At 41.9% G+C, this 20,450-nt stretch overlaps 2 protein-coding genes across 2 annotated transcripts; one reads left to right on the top strand and one right to left on the bottom strand.

Annotated features, from left to right (window-relative positions):
* Positions 1-441: 441 nt before the first annotated feature.
* On the bottom strand, positions 442-8,542 carry yipf4 (Yip1 domain family, member 4). Its single transcript, XM_038960501.1, has 6 exons — positions 8,298-8,542; positions 3,927-4,080; positions 3,615-3,786; positions 3,147-3,224; positions 2,853-2,966; positions 442-2,658 (listed from the first exon to the last, which is right to left on the bottom strand). The coding sequence occupies exons 1-6, from the start codon at positions 8,353-8,355 to the stop codon at positions 2,521-2,523; spliced, it is 714 nt and encodes a 237-aa protein (XP_038816429.1). The 5' UTR covers positions 8,356-8,542; the 3' UTR covers positions 442-2,520.
* exo1 (exonuclease 1) lies at positions 8,132-17,331 on the top strand. The gene is made up of 14 exons (XM_038960500.1): positions 8,132-8,894; positions 9,500-9,703; positions 9,793-9,912; positions 10,120-10,243; positions 10,492-10,629; positions 11,178-11,390; positions 11,486-11,673; positions 11,805-11,907; positions 12,225-12,447; positions 12,852-13,080; positions 13,297-13,798; positions 13,967-14,059; positions 14,191-14,384; positions 16,978-17,331. Exons 2-14 carry the CDS (start codon positions 9,543-9,545, stop codon positions 17,111-17,113), a joined length of 2,424 nt encoding a protein of 807 aa, XP_038816428.1. The 5' UTR covers positions 8,132-8,894; positions 9,500-9,542; the 3' UTR covers positions 17,114-17,331.
* The last annotated feature ends 3,119 nt before the right edge of the window (positions 17,332-20,450 follow it).

The raw sequence follows: 20,450 nt of genomic DNA, 5'->3' as shown, positions 1-20,450 counted from the left end.
CTACCCCCCCCCCCCCTCCCCCCATGGACATTTATTATTGTTACAGTTGTAAATGTGTATATATTCTTATTTGTATTGTCTCATTCACTTCTATTTTTTTACCTGCACTGTTGAATCTCAGAGCATAAGAATTTCATTGTACCCTGCAACTACCTCTATGATCCTGTGCATGTGACTAATAAACTAATCTAAGTGCAGTACTTCTCAACTGAAGAAATGTGCATGAAAATGTAGTGCACTGCAGACAGTAGGGCCTAGCTGCTCCTCTCGTTGAATGACAGCAAACACTTAATCGGAGAATACTGTCCATAGTTCCCACCCCTACTGTTGACCAACTGCTACCGAACTTTGACTTGCCTCTATAAAAAAAAATGTTGTTGCTTATATTGAAGAAGCTATTTTCTTAAATACTGTTAGTAAAATGATACTCCAACATTAAGAGAATGGAAGAATCAAATGCTTTATTTAAATATATATATTTTTAACTGTCTACAGACTGAAACAACAACATTTGAAGTCATATAGGGTAGTTTTACAAGTATTGGAAACAACATTGGGTATGGATACGGTGGGAACATGTGGATCTGACCAAGTATGTAAATGTTAAGTTTATTGTTTTTGTCCATCTAGGTTTTTTGTTGTTGTGTACTAACACCAAAACGCATACTCCCTTAAGACCTTCGCTTGAAAAAGGGCAATATTACAATTTGTCTCCCTTGAAACGCCGTAGCCACAACACAGCCAGTATACACTTCTTTAAAATAGTCTTATTTAATCCAAGATAAATCAAGAAATCTGTAATACATTGACGTTTTTGCCGAAGTTTAGTATTGCAATTTTACATCTAAGATATTATTTCTCAAGTGAATTTTTTAAAATTAAAACTACTTGTCTCTCGTTGAATGACAAACACTTTATTGAAGAATCCCGTCCATAGTTCCCACTCCTACTAGTAGTAGTACTGTTGGTCAATCACCGACAAAGGGGCATAAACTTCGGTTACTGAACTTCGTCTCGAGAAAAAATGTAGTGTGCGTGAACAGCCGGAAAAAACCTGCCTAACACCAAAGTCACAAAATTCTGTCATTGTATATGTGCGCAAACTGTTTAGACTGGGAAGCATGCAACAGGCTTTACACAATGCACCGACAGCAAGCAAACATCCCCCACTGTACAGACCAACAGTCGGTCTGGTGAGTTTAGGCCCACCCCACCAAGACACCTTTTATCATTTATAAAGCCCTTGAAGTAAGCCACCCCAATAACGAAATTGGCTTAGACTGCATTAGCGTAAAACCAATGCACATTTCCGTTCATCCTCTACCCCTAGAAACGATATGCATACTTTAATTTACTTATCAGATATCCAATTTCAGATGTACTTGTGACAAAGACTTAGGTCAAATTGGCAAATTTCAACAACTGAGCATTTGCTATATTGTTATAAAAGCAAATTATATACAATGTGTAAGAACATAACACAATCTCAAAAATGGTTTCAATTCGTTTTTTCAGCGAATAATTCATAATATATTCAATGTAAATTCCATATTACTAAATTAACCCCCCTGACAATAGTCTTTAATTGCTATAGTACATTCAACATTTCCTACATAAAGCTTGGGTGTGAAATTAAGTTTTTGCATGCAGATTAATGATATAACACATTACATACTGTATATGAATGTTGTTTAAAATATCTAGTACAGTACAACAGTTATACAGACAATTATGTTGATATATTTTATGCCCCATTAATGTGAATTAATGTTTTATAACTCTCAATTGTTCCAGGTCTAGTAATTTTTCACAATTGTATAACATGTTCTGAATACATACAATAGATACAAGCAAGTTGTCTGAAAATATACATCCGTTCAATAAAAGATTTTTAAACAACTGTATAAAACAACTAATGAAAGGCACCAAACTTCGGTAGACTTTGTTTTATTTCACTCAAACTGCCCATCTACTTGTCTACCCAGGCTGAAATGACCACTAAATAATGCATAACAGTATGCTTAGCCCACTCCCTCACATAATAATGGGGAACCTTAGGGGCAGACTTCTTTCTTAACCCCTTGGTTCAAATTTGCACTGTATTTGGCACCACCTTCCTCTATGGAATAAAAGCATTAACAAAAATCAATGACTGGTATGTTTGTGACCCTCCCATGATTACCAAAACCAGATTTGACACCTTGATTAAATAATTACAGTCCTTTTATATGATGCCAACGTGAACCTGCGATCTAACTACAATTCAATCTGAACACCGAACTTAGACCATAAGCTACCGCTTTTTACTGAGCACAGAGGTAAGGGGTACATTTAAATACACTGATGTAACATACACCCTTATATCCCCACAGTCTAGGATTGTAAACAGGGTTAAAGAGGGAGAAAATGACCTTTCAAAAATCCATGCTCGTTATTTTCATTGTGTAATTAATCCTTGTGTCTTTTCACGGTGCTTTGTGTCATTCTCCAACCAAAGTTCCACTGTTGCCATTTGTCCAATCAGACACCAGTATATAGTGACAGGAAGTAGATGTACAAAAGGAAAATAGGGTATATGAGCAGAGGCTTCTTGGTTTTGAATTCATCCCCAACGAGCAGTGAAGCAGCACTGTAAGCAGCCCAAAATACTCCAGAAAGCTGAAAAATGACAGTTATTAACAACTGATGAACACATATCTAATTTAAGTCGATTTGTATCATCTAAAAAAATCTAATCAAATACAGATGTAAAAATAGCTGTTAAATCAAACGTGCAATGCTGAATTACAGAGATTCATTTGTGAGAAAAATCAGATAGAATAAAGGTTGATTATCTTTGCTCCTATGCTCACCTTTATTAGTGTAGAAACAACATCAAAACCCCCAATGACCAAAAGCAATGGGGCTATAACGATGAGCGGGAGTAGAGAATATCCAATCACTCCAAGAACTTGTCCATAAGACACCTATCCGAAACAGAACAATGCAAGTCAGTGTTTCACAGCACGCCACATCATTCATGTTGTAATAGGAAGCAAATGCACATCCAAAGATGCATGTACAGTATCAAGTAAGAGAAATGTATTCCTCATCAAGACTAGGAATATGACTTATTTCAGCTAAATGTAAACTTTGGTGGATCTTACCTCACCACCAAGAACACGAGCCAGCAAAAAGATTGTTAAAGAGCCGAATATCCAAATGGTAATTATCCAAGACACGACCTTATGAAAATAAAATGACAAATAATTAAAACACAACAACAAAAATAATACACACGCTGAAAATTGTGACATTGTACCAAAGTCTCTAGAAGACAAAATATTTTAGTCCTTTTCTGAATATTCTTATATCTTTAAATATATCAATGTAGGCTGCCTCCCATTTCATTCAATTCAGTAAGTGAAGAGAACCAGTGAATCAAGCCCTGTTTGCATGAGCAGCATGTGCATCTAATGTTGTTTCAAATCTCAACCCTACAATCGAAGTTCACCATTTACTTTTTCAGAGTAATCTAACTTAGTTGAACCAACAGCCCTCTCTGGGGGGCCAAGGGCCAGATGTAAGGTATATTCTGAGATCAAAAGAATTCACAGCTTGAACTGCCGCCTCACCCTGAACTGTCCGTAGATGGAGATCATGGAGAAAAGGAGTACTATAGCCAGCGGGCCCCAGAAGTCAGGGTTGTCCCTCACAACCTGCCGGTTGAAGCCCAAGGAGGGCATTGGCATGAGCACACAGCGGATCTTGTAGTAGATGTCTTTCAGGTCGATGTCCAGCTCCTCCCTAATCATATAAGCGTATGAGATTGTACAGGAGCATCGTGAGATATCAGCACATTTAATTTGTAGTGATGGCCAAATCAAGTGTCATTTTAATATCAATGTACATGGATAAAGAATGGGTTTCTTGAAGAAGGTACTCACAGAAGAGGTTTGTTGTCTTCAGGGTCATCCTCTTCTACTTCCAGGAGCCAGCCATAGCCTCGTTTCCTCAGGAACGTGGTTGCATATGGGTCTTTTGCATTGTCACTGCCCATGTTCAATTTAACATCTGGGGCATCAATAGTACCGCTTAGATCTGTAGGGAATTTAATGTATACGATTATTGCACATTTTGTCTCTCTGCCCCATAGCTAAATGAGTAGAATTGCATGAAAGTTGTTATACAATATCTAAATGTTCTCTCTGCCCCGAGGCAAAATGTCTAGTATTGCAAGAAATTAACTTTAAAAATGTTCTCTCCGCCTCAAGATGGGGGGCATTTAAATGTTGCATGAGACGGAGTCTACAACCCACACAAGTGGCTCAGGTAGTGCAGCTCATCCAGGATGGCACATCAATGCGAGCTGTGGCAAGAAGGTTTGCTGTGTCTGTCAGCGTAGTGTCCAGAGCATGGAGGCGCTACCAGGAGACAGGCCAGTACATCAGGAGACGTGGAGGAGGCCGTAGGAGGGCAACAACCCAGCAGCAGGACCGCTACCTCCGCCTTTGTGCAAGGAGGAGCAGGAGGAGCACTGCCAGAGCCCTGCAAAATGACCTCCAGCAGGCCACAAATGTGCATGTGTCTGCTCAAACGGTCAGAAACAGACTCCATGAGGGTGGTATGAGGGCCCGACGTCCACAGGTGGGGGTTGTGCTTACAGCCCAACACCGTGCAGGACGTTTGGCATTTGCCAGAGAACACCAAGATTGGCAAATTCGCCACTGGCACCCTGTGCTCTTCACAGATGAAAGCAGGTTCACACTGAGCACATGTGACAGACGTGACAGAGTCTGGAGACGCCGTGGAGAACGTTCTGCTGCCTGCAACATCCTCCAGCATGACCGGTTTGGCGGTGGGTCAGTCATGGTGTGGGGTGGCATTTCTTTGGGGGGCCGCACAGCCCTCCATGTGCTCGCCAGAGGTAGCCTGACTGCCATTAGGTACCGAGATGAGATCCTCAGACCCCTAGTGAGACCATATGCTGGTGCGGTTGGCCCTGGGTTCCTCCTAATGCAAGACAATGCTAGACCTCATGTGGCTGGAGTGTGTCAGCAGTTCCTGCAAGAGGAAGGCATTGATGCTATGGACTGGCCCGCCCATTCCCCAGACCTGAATCCAATTGAGCACATCTGGGACATCATGTCTCGCTCCATCCACCAACGCCACATTGCACCACAGACTGTCCTGGAGTTGGGGGATGCTTTAGTCCAGGTCTGGGAGGAGATCCCTCAGGAGACCATCCGCCACCTCATCAGGAGCATGCTCAGGCGTTGTAGGGAGGTCACACAGGCACGTGGAGGCCACACACACTACTGAGCCTCATTTTGACTTGTTTTAAGGACATTACATCAAAGTTGGATCAGCCTGTAGTGTGGTTTTCCACTTTAATTTTGAGTGTGACTCCAAATCCAGACCTCCATGGGTTGATAAATTTGATTTCTGTTTTTGAGCCTGTTTTTGTGGGACAGAATTTAGACCTGGGTGATGAAATCACAAGGCAGTAAATTAGTTAATAGACCAATAAGAACAGAGTTCCAACCCTCTGCCATTAAAACCCATCAGAGTCTAAGCCCTGTCTAAGCCGGGGAGTGTTCTACTAAGCTATTTGATAATTTTTTTGAGAAGGTCATACCAAGGATCATTTAGCTATTTGATTTAGAATTTTAAGATGCCTTGAAGTATCCCAAACATATGTCTAAAAATATATTTTATGAAAAATGTGTTTTGGTCTTACTGTTATTAGCCCTTACAAACGCATTGAATAACAGATAGTCCACCAAAAATATATAAAGGAAGTTTGCTCTGAAGTGTCTGTCCTATTACTGAGATAGAAGAATGATCAGGAAATATATTTTTGTATTTCACCCCACATTTTCGGCATTAAACAGTCCATATATACTTCCATTCGTTTTTCAACTGGTACCAGGGACCTTCAGACGAGTCTTGCAAAACAACCGACATGTACATGTTCGTGAGAGTCTCACCTTTGTACAGAGGGGTAGTATTTGTGTGTAGCCCAAACAGTTTGGACGCTACAGACAGAAATCGGTAGATCGGCTCAGAAGAATCTTGCGGAGGTCGTAGAGCAAAACGGAGAACATTGTGTTCGTGAGAGTCTCGTCTTTCCATAGAGGGGTCATAATAGTTTGTAGGCCAAACCGTTCGGACGCTACAGCCGATTTTGTGAATAGACACATTTTCGGGATTTCTCATGGTATGACAAACAACCACTCTAGCTCTGACACCTTTTACCGACAGATGCGTTAGTGCGACATAAGAGGAAGCGGTGGATTGAGACGCATCTGATGCAAAAAAACATCTCTGTAGTTTAAACGGACAGATTATGTGGATTTTTTTATTTATTATTATGCTAATTACATTTCAGCGCGGGCACAGACATCAACCTTAGGGGGTTTGTTTTCAGTTTTCCCCACTGAGGTATACTAAGAACTGGAGACTGCGTCCATGATGTCCTCCCGTTGTTTTCAAGGTAATCTACTCGTGTTCGTATATGGCGATTCATGGGCCATCTATAGCTGGGTTGGATCCGTTTTATATAGGCCAACATCACATGCGCTTGCATTTATAGGCTGATCACACCGCTCGCGCAACGAGCTTCTGCGTTGCCAAGGGCTAAAATAGAAGTCATTCCTATTTCTGATGCAGATCACGCTGCAAGTCCTGCCTCTCCCATCTCCTCATTGGTTTATAGAAGCATTGGTTATACCCACGTGGGTGATTGAAAGATGAACTGTTTTGCCGGTTGTCGTGGTAATACTATGAAAGTGTAGATGCCAATCACCATATAAATTCAAAGATGAAAAAAGTCTGGAAGGAGGAGAGATGACTAGAAACGATTCGGTTGACTGTTTTGTGTGTGGATTAATTGTCGGAGTAGAGGACCTTGTGCATTTCAGGTAAAATAACAACTCAATGTTTATATCCCAGGACAAATTAGCTAGCAACAGCAAGCTAGCTAAATAGGACAAATTAGCTAGCAAGTGCAAGCTAACTAGCCATACATGTTTAATGCTTTTCGACCTGTCCCCAAATGAATGTCATTGGTTCAGAGTTTGTTTTGATATTTTAACCTGCGTGTCATGATCGCATTTGGTGTAGGGGGACAAAATAAATTTATGCACGATAGCGCACTCGCGCAGCCGGTTTGGGTTCCGTTCACACAGGGAACAGTGCGAGCAGCGACATCACATTATCCAAAACATGGCAGACATTGGATGAATATACATTAAAAATGTTATCCTCAGATGCTGAGTTTTTTTATTTTATTATTATTATTTTTAAATCAGCGACAATTATTTGAATAAGTCAATGGGTGTTTTATGCACAAAGGTGATGACTAAAGTATCTTATTAGGAATTTTAATATGACCTCTATGGAAATTGTCTTCCTGGTCAATATGCGAAAACCACACCTCCATTTCCTGGTTGCTAAAATTCTAATAGTTTGCCTAATTTCAGTTAGTACAATGATTATCTACACTGCTTGTTTTGTCACACTATCTAAACTGCTGTGAAATATATTTTCAATAACCAAAAATATTGTATTTTCAGTTGGTGTACAAAACCTAAAGTAAAAGATGCAAAAAATAAACTATAGAACGGACGCATAGACATAACGCACATAGAACAGACACCGCTTCTTTGACTTGCTTTCAATGAGAACAGATCTATAATGTACATTTCTTGGTGAATTTGGTCGGGTGCCCTAGAAAGTTACATATTGCAGCTTTAAACTGCAGTACCGAAGCAAAACTCTAGGAGCAGTCAACTGTGCCTGGCCCCTTGGTTTTCACCTCCCTACTCAGACCACTCGCAGACAGCCCTAGCAATTAGTCTTTACTAGGAAGTTATTCGTCTCTTTTTGACCATTTTAATTGAAAATCACAGTAAGGTACTTGTTACCCAGAAATGATTTGATATTAAGATAAACGGCTGCATTGGACCTTAAAACTATTTACTCAATGGGAAACACATTAAACTAGTCCAAATAGATTGTAGAGTTTTGTATTAAACGTATCTTCAATAGAATAATATTTGTTAGGTGGATTTCCTTCAGTGATATAGCTAACTTTACCTAGCTTGCTAACGTTAGCCTAGCCGTACAGTAGCAGCAGAAAGTTGTCAAATCTCTCCGAACCACGGTAACTTGACCATAACGACAACACTTTACTCAAGCTAGTTAACCAATGCATTAATGTCAAGCTAGCAGAATGACGTGTTGACAAATACTGTAAGTAACTAAAAATACAATGAAACACATGACAGTCAGTATTCACGGCCTGCTAACATTACCCTCGGCTTCAGTTGATGAGACGAAAGTAAAATCTCCGTTGGTGGGAGAGAGATGCATTGTTGATGTTTTGCCAACAACCTTCAAGTCCTAATAACTGACATTTAAATAAAGGGTTTAATTGAATAGATTGCCACAAGTAAACACAACGTTGTCATTGACTGGATTTCACAATATTTTCCCAACTATTCCATCTTGTTGTTGAGGTATCGTTTGCTCAAACACACAGGCAGCTACCGAAGCAGGAAGTGCAAGGGAGGCTGGGAAAGACGACACGTCAAAAAATCCTAACACGGCAGCAGACAAGCTCGCCATCTAGTGGGGGGGAAAGGTGACGCTAGACTCCCGCCATCAATACGCAGCATGACACCAAAAAAGAGAACCACTCCCTTCTTCTTTTGTCGACCAAAGACCCTCCCCCACCTATGGTTGGTCAGAATAGACTGACCAATAGTATCAGCTCGTTGTGAACTCCTACTTTTGCCGCTAAAAGCGAACTCATGTTAGTTTACAAGGTGCCCGGTTACGGTTCAGTGCTTACTATCTGTCATTGTTAACTCTTTCAATTCGCGGGTAAATATCTCGGTAGCTTGCTAATGGTGTGTTATATTCTTGTATGCATGTATTTATTTCAAAATAACGTTTTCAAATGTTTTCATATAGCTAGGCGCTAGCCAGAGTTTGCTACAAACGTTCGCTAGCCCACTTCATTCCAATTATTCGAACCGCTAATTTACGTTAGTTAGCTACAACTTCCTTTTGTTTTTTTACAGCACCAACAATGTATTTATAGGTATATTGTTTAGGTAGTTGGTTCGCTAACTAACGTTAGTGGCCGTGCTAGGTGGCTAGCTAACTTTAGCCAACTTGCTACATGTGTTTGTCATCACTGACAGTCACTGGTGAGTGTCGTAGGTTTTTGAAGATCCACGAACGTTCGAATTAATTAACGTTAGTTACGGTCGGTTTCTACGCCAGTGGAAGTATCTAGCTAGAATTCATAATCATCTCTGCTATGTCCAGGTAAATGAGCAGGTATATGCAGATTACGATTAACTACCTAGTTTAGTCGTTAACACTTGGCAAAGTTACATGAATGCTCCCTAACAAGTTAACGTTAGCTAGGTAACGTATTATTTTCTCTAAAGTCTAGTTTCATTATAATGTTTTGTCAAATGGTCTCTCTCCCTGTCCATGAATATAGCAAGCAACTGTCCTGAATGTTAGTGGCATCATCAGATTAAAAAATGGGGATCCAGGGGCTGTTGCAGTTCCTCAAAGATGCCTCGGAGCCCATCAGTGTGAGGAAGTACAAGGGACAGACAGTGGCCGTAGACACATATTGCTGGCTTCATAAAGGGGCATTTTCTTGTGCAGAGAAACTTGCCAAAGGGGAGCCAACTGACCAGTAAGCTGTTTTAGAGCTATCTCAGTATGCATTAACTATCTAACCCTTTTAATATAACTACCTAACCCTATGCATTTTCTTTCACATAGGTATGTGACATACTGCATGAAATTTGTGGACATGCTGTTGTCTTTTGGTGTGAAGCCCATCTTGGTGTTTGATGGCTGCAATCTGCCTTCAAAACAGGAGGTGGACAAAGCTCGCAGAGAGTAAGTGTGTGTGTACCTGTAATTTTCTTTTAAAGTTAAGATAGTGATGAGTGAGTTAATGTTAGGCCTAGATGGTATTTGCTGTAATGTGTAATGTCTCCTTTTAATGAAATCTAATCTTCCCATGTACTTGACTCAGTAGTTTCTTGAATAGAACGGAGTAAATATTTTTACCCAAAAAAGTCAGACATGACGTCTGTCTTCCAGGCGTCGTCAGGCAAATCTGCAGAAAGGCAAGCAGCTCCTACGTGAGGGAAAGATTTCAGAGGCCAGAGACTGCTTTACTCGCTGTGTTAATGTCACCCCTTCCATGGCCCATGATGTCATCAAGGTAAATGTTTCCAATACTGCTAAAACTGTAGATGAAAAAATGCTTTCTGCTGATCAGTATTTTTCACTGAAACCCTATGATGCATATCTTGAGTGAAGAGTGTCTATTTGCTGGTTTTGTGCAGTGGTTTAATCTGGCTTAACCAGTTAAACTCCTCATCTGTTTTGTGATGCACTGCTTAATGTTTATGATTGCAAATTGGTGGCTTAAAATGATTTATTCAGCTGAAATAATGTTCTCTCCTCTAGGCTGCAAGGACCAGAGGAGTGGACTGTGTGGTGGCCCCGTATGAAGCTGATGCCCAGCTGGCCTTCCTTAACAAGGCTGGCATTGCACAGGCTATCATCACTGAAGACTCAGATTTATTGGCGTTTGGCTGCAAAAAAGTACAGAATTAGGTCCTTTAAGATGCTGCTCACTGTGGAATTTCTGTAATGCATTTGTCACAATCATCATCTGGCTTTAAAGTAACTGTCCGTTTTTTTCAGATTTCTATGAAATATGACCAATAATTAATTAAAATGAGTGAAATAAGTTTCCTTCCAATTTTTTTTTATTAGTATGTTACAAAGCAGCTTTTCTGTGTTAGAATGGTGTGGGCGTACCACAACATAATGGTGTGGGTGTATACTGGTCATTAATAACATTCATGCGAGTAGATCTCTGTTTGGCCATCTCATCCGCAGGAGATAGCAAGCATTTTTTTTTTTTATGTCTGAGATACAATTTTGAGGTTTATTTTTAGTGTTTTTATTTTTTCAATTTATTATTTGCCAACATACGCGTGCATATAGGATGAGTGAGTCAACATTATTTGGGTATGGGTTAACAAAATATTAACTTTTAAATGTGAGATTTTAACTGGACAGTTACTTTAATGGAAACTTGGATTATGGTAATGACCATAATGGGTTCTGCTGGTCATCTCTCTCAGGTGATCCTAAAGATGGACAAACAGGGGAACGGTCTAGAGATTGACCAGAACCACCTGGGGCGGTGCCGCTCTCTGGGTGACGTCTTCACGGAAGAGAAGTTCCGCCACATGTGTATTCTCTCTGGCTGTGACTATCTGTCCTCACTCTATGGGATTGGCTTGGGCAAAGCCTGTAAACTGCTGAGGATGGCAAACAACCCAGACATCATTAAGGTAAGTTTGAACGAGAATTGGTAGTAGAACTTGCACAGTGGTAGAAATTAAACTATAATGAAAATGGCCCCTCTAACTTGTTTATGTACTTTCAGGTGATAAGGAAGATGGGCCAGTACCTGAAGATGAATGTGGTTGTGCCAGACGAGTACATTGACGGCTTTGTTAAGGCCAATAATACCTTCCTCTACCAGCTGGTGTTTGACCCCATCAAGAGGAAGGTGGTGCCTCTCAACCCCTATCCAGAGCACATGGACCCTGCCACCCTCAGCTATGCTGGCCGGTATCCTTTCACTCAGTGGCAGGCCTGACTCCTGCTCTATACCTGTTGATTAGTAGCGAAATGGAAAATAAGACACTGGTGGTTTCCCATTTACTACCAGTACAATATGTTGTCCTTAATGCTTAATACAGTAATTTAGGAGATTGCAAAGGTTTACAGGTGGCCCTAGGTAACCTGGATATAAACACCATGGAGAGGATTGATGACTTCAACCCAGACGCTACAAATGTCAAGGTACTGGCACTAGGTGGAATGATTAACATAATAGTCATTTCTATACAAACACTACTCATTCATCATCACAAGTTGTACTGCTAGGTTGTTTTGCTTGTGTCCTTAGTGTTGTATACGTGGGGTACTTAGCTATTTTTAGTCGATCAGTACAATTGTATTAATATTTAACTTACAAATGTGTTTGTCGCTAGAGTGCTTAACCTTACCCCAGATCTGTATGCTGTACATGTATGGCATGACAACCATAGAGGAGTTGGCTGAAGTGCACGTAATTTACACTAACGTATCTAAATCCTTCCTCCCTTTGTGTTTCTTAGCCAGTGAAACCACGCAGTCGTGACTGGAATGACAGCCAGGAGACTCGGGCCTCCACACACCCTAGCATCTGGAGCAGAGGTTACATACCAGGCACCCTCTCTGCCTCCCAGCCTGTGGGCTCTCCACAGAGGCCTCCCTCAACCAGAGGGAAGGAGAGGGTTATCAGTGTGCAGGGGCTGAGGCTTCCTCACAAGAACACACAGGTTAAGAGACCCAGAGAAGGTGAGATTTGTCTGCTATCTCGTTGTTGCACCGTCATGTTTGAGAGGTGCTCTTTCTGTCACCGTAGGAAGGAAGATTATTTGATTAACCCAGCTCCGTTTAAATAGGTGTGAGAGGATTTGGGTTTGTTCAGGGGGAAACACATTTTTATTGCCATAACATCCCAGTTCATCTTGTGAAGTTTTATCAGTCATTCTATGGTAAAGCCTATACCTATATAACATTGGGTGGACCTTCAAAATGTAATGTTCAAATAGAACAGGAAAAATATATTCTCGTCATTATACAAACGTTTATCAACGTATTTGATTAATGTAAACCTCAACATTCTTTCCAAGTGGTGTTGATTAATATTTTAATTATAGACCCGACACAAACTTCTGATTGTCCTTTATCTCCCAAAGACTCTGGTGTTTCAGACCAGGATGTGCTGCAGCAGTACTCTCCCTCCGGTCAGAAGCGGTCCAGAGGGGAGGAGGACCCTGGACCCACAGAGAGCCATCACATTTCAACATGCCCCCGGCCCAGTGCCACTGCTGCCGCTACCCATCCCAGACCACGCAACCGCTTCGCCACCCTGCTACAGAGGAGAAACCAGGAAGGAGGCGGTGACGGGCAGGGAATGCAAAGCAGGTATGGTCTTATAATACACACTATTAGTCATTGCAACAGCTATTTAATTATATAGGAAATCTTTCGGTCTTGTCTTTTACATTACTAAAAATGACCTACCTAAAACCACTGGTTCTTCCAATTGTTTTCTTGATCGCATTGTTTGGCCCACATTTGACAAGTTTTATTTTTAATGTTTTGTGATACTGACTAAATGGTTGATGTATTCCCCTATAGGTTCTTCTGTAGTGGCAGCAGCTCCAGTGAGGTGGCCAGCCAGAATCCGGAGTATTTTGTCAAAGGGGAGGTGTCTCAGGATGAGGTCACAGAGAACCCCAGGGAGGACTATTGTATTGGGGGATATGCTGAGACAGAGGAAAATTACTCTGTTGACCCTCATAGCCCACCCCCCTCCCCTCTGTCTGCCAGTCAAAGGTTAGGGGTGTTCCGCTGGTCATGCAGCTCCTCAGAGAGATCCAGGACCCCGACACCCACATCCGGCCTCTCGGCACTGCAGCAGTTCCAGCGCAAGAAGGAAAGCTTCTCCTGGAGCCAGGAAGGCCAGAGGACTCGGAAGACCCCCGGAGCCCCATCCCCTATTCTGGGCAAAGAAGACAAGGATTCACCACCAAACTCTCCACCGTCTCAGGACAGTGCCTACTTCTCTCAGCATAACCACACTTCCTGCAATGTAGTGGAAGTGTCCCCACCCACTCGGCTGGAGGATGCCACCAGGCCTGTACGTCACCGTTTCCTCTGATAATTAGTCATGCGTAGGCTTCATAACATTTGCATGTGCATCATTGGAAGCTAGTTGAGGGTGCATATGCATGGCTTTTTTTATGTTGTGGTTTGAATGAGCGGAGGCAGTGGCTTTATTAATTTACTGCCTGTTCTGTTTTCTAAGAAAATTTACTCCAGTAAGGATTCAGACTCTGTCAAAAGCCTGACTTCTTCTCCAACAGCAGATGAAAAGAAATCCAGCACAATGAGACCGAAGGTAGCTTACTTTATGTGGGACCATTTTGTATCATTTTGGTTCAACAGAGTTTTGGCAGCTAGAAACCTTCTGGGATGAACATGCTATATATCCCCACAGTGAAGAATTTTCCTTCCCATCTCTCTCACCAGGTGGCAGGTCTCCCGCGGATGAAACCCGGTGACCAAGGGAAAGGGACAAAGATCCGACCCTCTGCCCCTGCCAGGGCCAGTGGCCTCCGTAAAAAGCCTGCAGGTCCTGGAAAGAAACTCACCACCAACAATGAGAACAATCCTGGCCTCCAGGCCACCATCAGTGGTCTCTGGAAAAACTTTGGTTTTAAGAAGTAAGTGAGGGTAATCATAACCTGCATAGTCCGCAACCCTGTAGCTGGATTAAACCTTTCAATTGTCTTTGCTTTTGTATAAGATTATAGATGAGGCCTAATACCAACCTTCAACAGTAGTCCCCATACTTGCATATTTTCCCCCTTTTTTTTCTTTTTTTTTAACTCAACCAATTTATATTCGAAGGACCTGTCACAAACTTGTCTCAAATTTCTATACTGAACAAAAATATAAACTCAACATGCAACAATATCGAAGCTTTTACTGAGACAGTCGTGAAGAGGGCACGACAAAGCCTATTCCCCCTCAGGAGACTGAAAAAATTTGGCATGGGTCCTCAGATCTTCAAAAGGTTCTACAGCTGCACCATCGAGAGCATCCTAACTGGTTGCAGCACTGCCTGGTATGGCAACTTCTTGGCCTCTGGTAAGGCACAACAGAGGGTAATGTGTACGGCCCAGTATATCACTGGGACCAAGCTTCCTGCCATCCAGGACCTCTATACCAGGCGACGTCAGAGGAAGGCCCTAAAAATTGTCAGACTCAAGCCACCCTAGTCATAGACTGTTCTCTCTGCTACCGCACGGCAAGCGAGGCACCAAGTGTAGGCTCAAAAGGCTTCTTAACAATTTCTACCTTCAAGCCTTAAGACTCCTGAACAGCTAATTAAAGGGCTACCCAGAGCCCAATTTTACACGGCTGCTGCTCTGTTTATTATCGATGCATAATCACTTTAATAACTCTACCTACGGGTACATATTACCTCGACTAACCAGTGCCCCGTCACATTGACTCTGTACCAGTACCCCCTAGCCTCGCTGTTGTTATTTTACTGCTGCTATTTAATTTTTAGTTTATTTTCTTTTTCTTTTCTTAAAGCATTGTTGGTTAAGGGCTTGTAAGTAAGCTTTTCACTGTAAGGTCTACACCTGTTGTATTCGGCGCGTGTGACAAACTTTAAAAAAAAAAAATAAATGGGCCTCAGGATCTCGTCACGGTTTTTCTGTGCATTCAAATTGCCATCGATAAAATGCAATGGTGTTAGTTGTCCGTAGCTTATGCCTGCCCGTACCATAACCCCACTGCCACCATGGGGCACTCTGTTCACAATGTTGACAACAGCAAACTGCTCAACCACATTAAGCCATACACGTGGTCTGCGGTTGAGGCCGGTTGGACATACTGACAAATTCTCTAAAACGACAGAGGCGTCTTATGGAAGAGAAATTAACGTTTAATTCTCTGGCAACCGTTCTGGTGGACATTCCTGCAGTCAGCATGCCAATTGCACGCTCCCTCAACTTGAGACATCTGTGGCATTGTGTTGTGTGGCAAAACTGCTCATTTCTGTTGGCTATATAGAGTACTGAATATGTTTTGTTTCAGATTCCACTAGTCTTCACGTGAGTGAATGATTGCTACACTGAACAACAATATAAATGTAATGTGTTGGTTTCATGAGCTGAAAAAAAGATTCCAGAAATGTTCCATATGCACAGAAAGCTTATTTCTCTCAAATGTTGTGCACACATTTGTTTACATCCCTGTTAGTGAGCATTTCTCCTTTACCAAAATAATCCATCCACCTCATGTGTGGCATATCAATAAGCTGATTAAACAGCATGATCATTGCACAGGTGCACCTTGTGCTGGGGACAATAAGGCCACTCTAAAATGTGCAGACATGCCACAGATGTCTCATGTTTTTAGGGGGGAGGGTGCAATTGGCATGCTGACTGCAGGAATGTCCACCAGAGCTGTTGCCAGGGAACTTAATGTTAATTTCTCTACCACAAGCCACCTCTGTCGTTTTTTGAGAATGTGTCTGTATGTCCAACCGGCCTCACAACTGCAGACCACGTGTATGGCGTCGTGTGGGCGAGCGGTTCGCTGATGTCAACGTTGTGAACCGAGTGCCCCGTGGTCGTGAGGGTATGGGCAGGCATAAGCTGCGAACACAATTGCATTTTATCGTTGACAATTTGAATATACAGACATACCGTGACGAGATCCTGAAGCCCATCGTTGTGCCATTCATCTGCCACCATCTCATGTTTCAGCATGATAATGCAGGGCCCCATGTCACAAGGATCCGTACACAATTCCTGGAAGCTGAAAATGTCCCAGTTCTTCCATGGCCTGCTTACTCACCAGACATGTCACTCATTGAGCATGTTTGGGATTCTTTGGATCGACGTGCACGAGTGGGACTACATTCCACAGGCCACGATCAACTATGTGAAGATGTCGCGATGCATGAGGCAAATAGTGGTTACCAGATACTGTCAAATGTTCTGGTCTACGCCCCTACTTAAAAAAATAAAAATAAAAACTTTTTTTTTTTTTTTTTTTCAGGTATCTTTGAACAACCAATGGATATCTGTATTCCCAGTTGTGAAATCCATAGATTAGGGCCAAATGAATTTATTTCAATTGACGTAGTTCATATAAGGAAGTAACTCAGTAAAATCTTTGAAATTGTTGCATTTATATTTTTCAGTGTTGATCACAGATTTTACAAGCTAGATCACAGCTTTACCAATTATATGATAACCATCTCTTTCTTGTTGATTGTGTTTTTCTGTGTTGCAGAGAAAATCCGAAGATAAACCCCTGTAAGAAAGGAGAGCCCATGTCACCAGTGAAGGACAACATGCTAGCCCTCACACATGAAACGGACAAGGATATTTACTTCATCTCCAGTGTTCAGAAAACAGTATGCCTCTGATGCTGCGTTTTATAAAACATTTTCACATACTGTGTATGTTAATACGAAGTGCATTTTTATGGACTAGATGTACTTGATTTCAGTTTAAATAAATGCAACTTTCTTAAAGGTTTAGGCTGTTATTTAAAAAAAAATATATATATTATTTGTAGGTTGTTGAAGTAATCTTATTTTGTGGCCGAACGTATGTGAACTCCTGCTCAGCGAACATCTCATTCCAAAATCATGGGCATTAATGTGGAATTGCCCCCTTTTTGCTGCTACAACAGCCTCCACTCTCTGGGAAGGCTTTCCACTAGATGTTGTAACATTGCTGCGGGGACTTGCTTCTATTCAGCTACAAGAGCATTAGTAAGGTCGGGCACTGATGTTGGGCGATTTGGCCTGGCTCGCAGTCAGTGTTCCAATTCAACCCCATCGAACACCTTTGGGATGATGTCAGGGCTCTGTTCAGGCCAGTGAAGTTCTTCCACACCAATCTCTACAAACCATTTCTGTATGGACTTCGCTTTGTGCACGGGGGCATTGTCATGCTGAAACAGGAAAGGACCTTCCCCAATCTGTTGCCATAAAGTTGGACGCACAGAATCATCTAGAATGTAATTGTATGCTGTAGCGTTAAGATTTCACTTCACTGGAACTATGGGGCCTAACCCGAAATATGAAAAACAGTCCCAGACCATTATTCCTCCTCCACCAAACTTGACAGTTGGCACTATCTATTGGGGCAGGTAGCATTATCCTGGCATCTGCCAAACCCAGATTTGTCCGTTGGACTGCCAGATGGAGAAGTGTGATTTTTGTTTAAAAAAATGTATCCCTTTTTCTCCCCAATTTTGTGGTATCAAATTGGTAGTTAGGCTTGTCCCATCGCTGCAACTGCCGTTTGGACTCAAGAGGTGAAGGTCGAGAGCCGTGCGTCATTCAAAACACAACCCGCACTAATTCTTGACACCTTGCCCGCTTAACCCAGAAGCCAGCTGCACCAATGTGGAGGAGGAAACACTGTACACCTGGCAACAGTGTCAGTGTGCATTGCGCCCGGCATGCCACAGGAGTCGCTAGCGCGCAGTGGTACAGGAACATCCCTGCCGACCAAACCCTCCCCTAACCTGGGTGGCTGCCGGCTGCGACAGAGCCTGGACTCGAACCAGGACCCCTACGACACAGCTAGCACTGCAAAGCAGTGCCTTAGACCACTGCGCCACTCGGGAGGCCCGAGAACGTGTTTCCACCTTTTTCTGGAGTCTAATGTTGGTGAGCTTTACACCACTCCTGCTGACGCTTGGCATTGTGCATGGTGTGATCTTAGGCTTGTGTGCGGCTGCTCGGCCATGGAAACCCATTTCATGAAGCTCCCGACGAACAGTTATTGTGCTGACGTTGCTTCCAGTTGCAGTTTAGAACACAGTAGTGAGTGTTGCAACTGAGGACAGATGGTTTTTACAAGTTTCAACACTGCGGTCCCGTTCTGTGAGCTTTTTGTGGCCTACCACTTCATGGCTGAGCCGTTGTTGTTCTTCAATGTTTCCACTTCACAATATCAGTTACAGTTGGCGGGGGCAGCTCTAGCAGGGCAGAAATTTGACGAACTGACTTGTTGGAAAGGCTCTTCAGTAATGCCATTCTACTGCCAATGTTTCTCTCTGGAGTTTGCATGGCCGTGTGCTCGATTTTATACATCTATCAGCGACAGGTGTGGCTGAAATACCTGACCACTAAATTGAAAGGGTGTCCACATACTTTTGCCCATGTAGTAAATAAATGATTACACAATCTGAGTTCATGGTCATAGAATGTTTGGTTCTCATAAGAAACGTCAACAGAGTAGGTATGAGTGAAGTGAACCCTTAAGATGGTTGAAGAATGAACAATGCATGTTTACTTAAAATGGCCTACCAGCATGCTAACCCTGGAATGTTGAGTTAGCACAGGTGGCTCTGTGCCTGAGAATGATACTTTTTCTTATGTTTACAGTAGGCCTACTTTATAATCACTTGAGAGGGCTCCTGAGTGATGCAGCGGTCTAAGGCACTGCATCTCAGTGCTAGAGGTGTCACTACAGACCCTGGTTCGATTCCAGGCTGTATCACAACCGGCCATGATTGGGAGTCCCATAGGGCGGCACACAATTGGCCCAGTGTTAGGGTTTGGCCGGGGTAAGCTGTCATCGTAAATAAGAATTTGTTCTTTACTGACTTGCCTTGTTAAAGGTTAAATAAATTTAAAAAAATATTGAGTTTGTGGTTAATAACTGGATTTGATCAATTTTAAATGAGGCATACGGAAATACGACCCAGAAAGCACACACTGTTGGAGGGTGGTACACTTGATCATTCAGTAGCTTTTTGTAACTTTCATTTTATTAAAATGTATTTGAAAAACAATTCCCTTTTTGTACAGTAATATTTATGTATATCCTGGTAACACTTTATAATAACCTTTTCTATAATATTTCTAAATATTTTAAATACCTATGAAGGGTAAGGTCTAGAATGCTTATGTTTAGAAATAGTTGGGGTACTTATAAATAATTTATAAATGCTTATTTATTAAGGTTATAAAAGTAAAACATTAAAGGCCTTTGCTATCAGGTGTAGTGTTTTGATTCCATGTATATAGCGTCATTGTTATTTTATTGTGTTACTATTTTTCCTTTAGTTTATTTAGCACAATTTAATTACTTTTTAAAAACTGCATTGTTGCTTAAGGGCTCGTAAGTAAGCATTTCATGGTAAGGTCTACTGTTGTTTTCGGCGCATGTGACAAAATGTTATTTTATTATATTGAGTAGGGTTTTGGTAGCTTTATGTTGACGCAGTGGACTGCAGTACTTAAATACCATGAAGACAGGACCAAATGTCTTTCTAAACAAAATATGCATGTCGAAAATAAAACTGACATATTAGCATTGTGAAACTAGCGTATTGTTGTCTGTTATTAACAGATGCCTATCAGATGAATTACTACACTATCGTTCCATCATTGGGCCACAAAGCAAAATACCTCAGCTCTCCCAGATGCCTGGCGGCCATAAAACTAAATACCTCAGCTCTCCCAGATGCCTGGCGTGCTTGAGTCTCAATTTACCCCACAGATTGCACAACGGACAGTGAATGACCTCACCTCCTGAAGACGGAGGGTGGGTAAGTTACATTTATTTCCTGTTAAGCAACTAATTTTCACAGTCCAACTAAGGGCTCTATTCAATCAAAACCGATTTCTAGGATAAGACGAAAACAACAACCCTTTTGCATTGCAAGATGGCGGGTTTTCCATATGACATTGTTGCATACCAGGACAACTACACTCCCCTCTATTTATTTGTACAGTAATG

The sequence above is a fragment of the Salvelinus namaycush genome, chromosome 22 (genome assembly GCF_016432855.1).
Source record: "Salvelinus namaycush isolate Seneca chromosome 22, SaNama_1.0, whole genome shotgun sequence".
NCBI lineage: Eukaryota > Metazoa > Chordata > Actinopteri > Salmoniformes > Salmonidae > Salvelinus > Salvelinus namaycush.
This window is presented reverse-complemented; position numbering and strand designations above follow the sequence as displayed.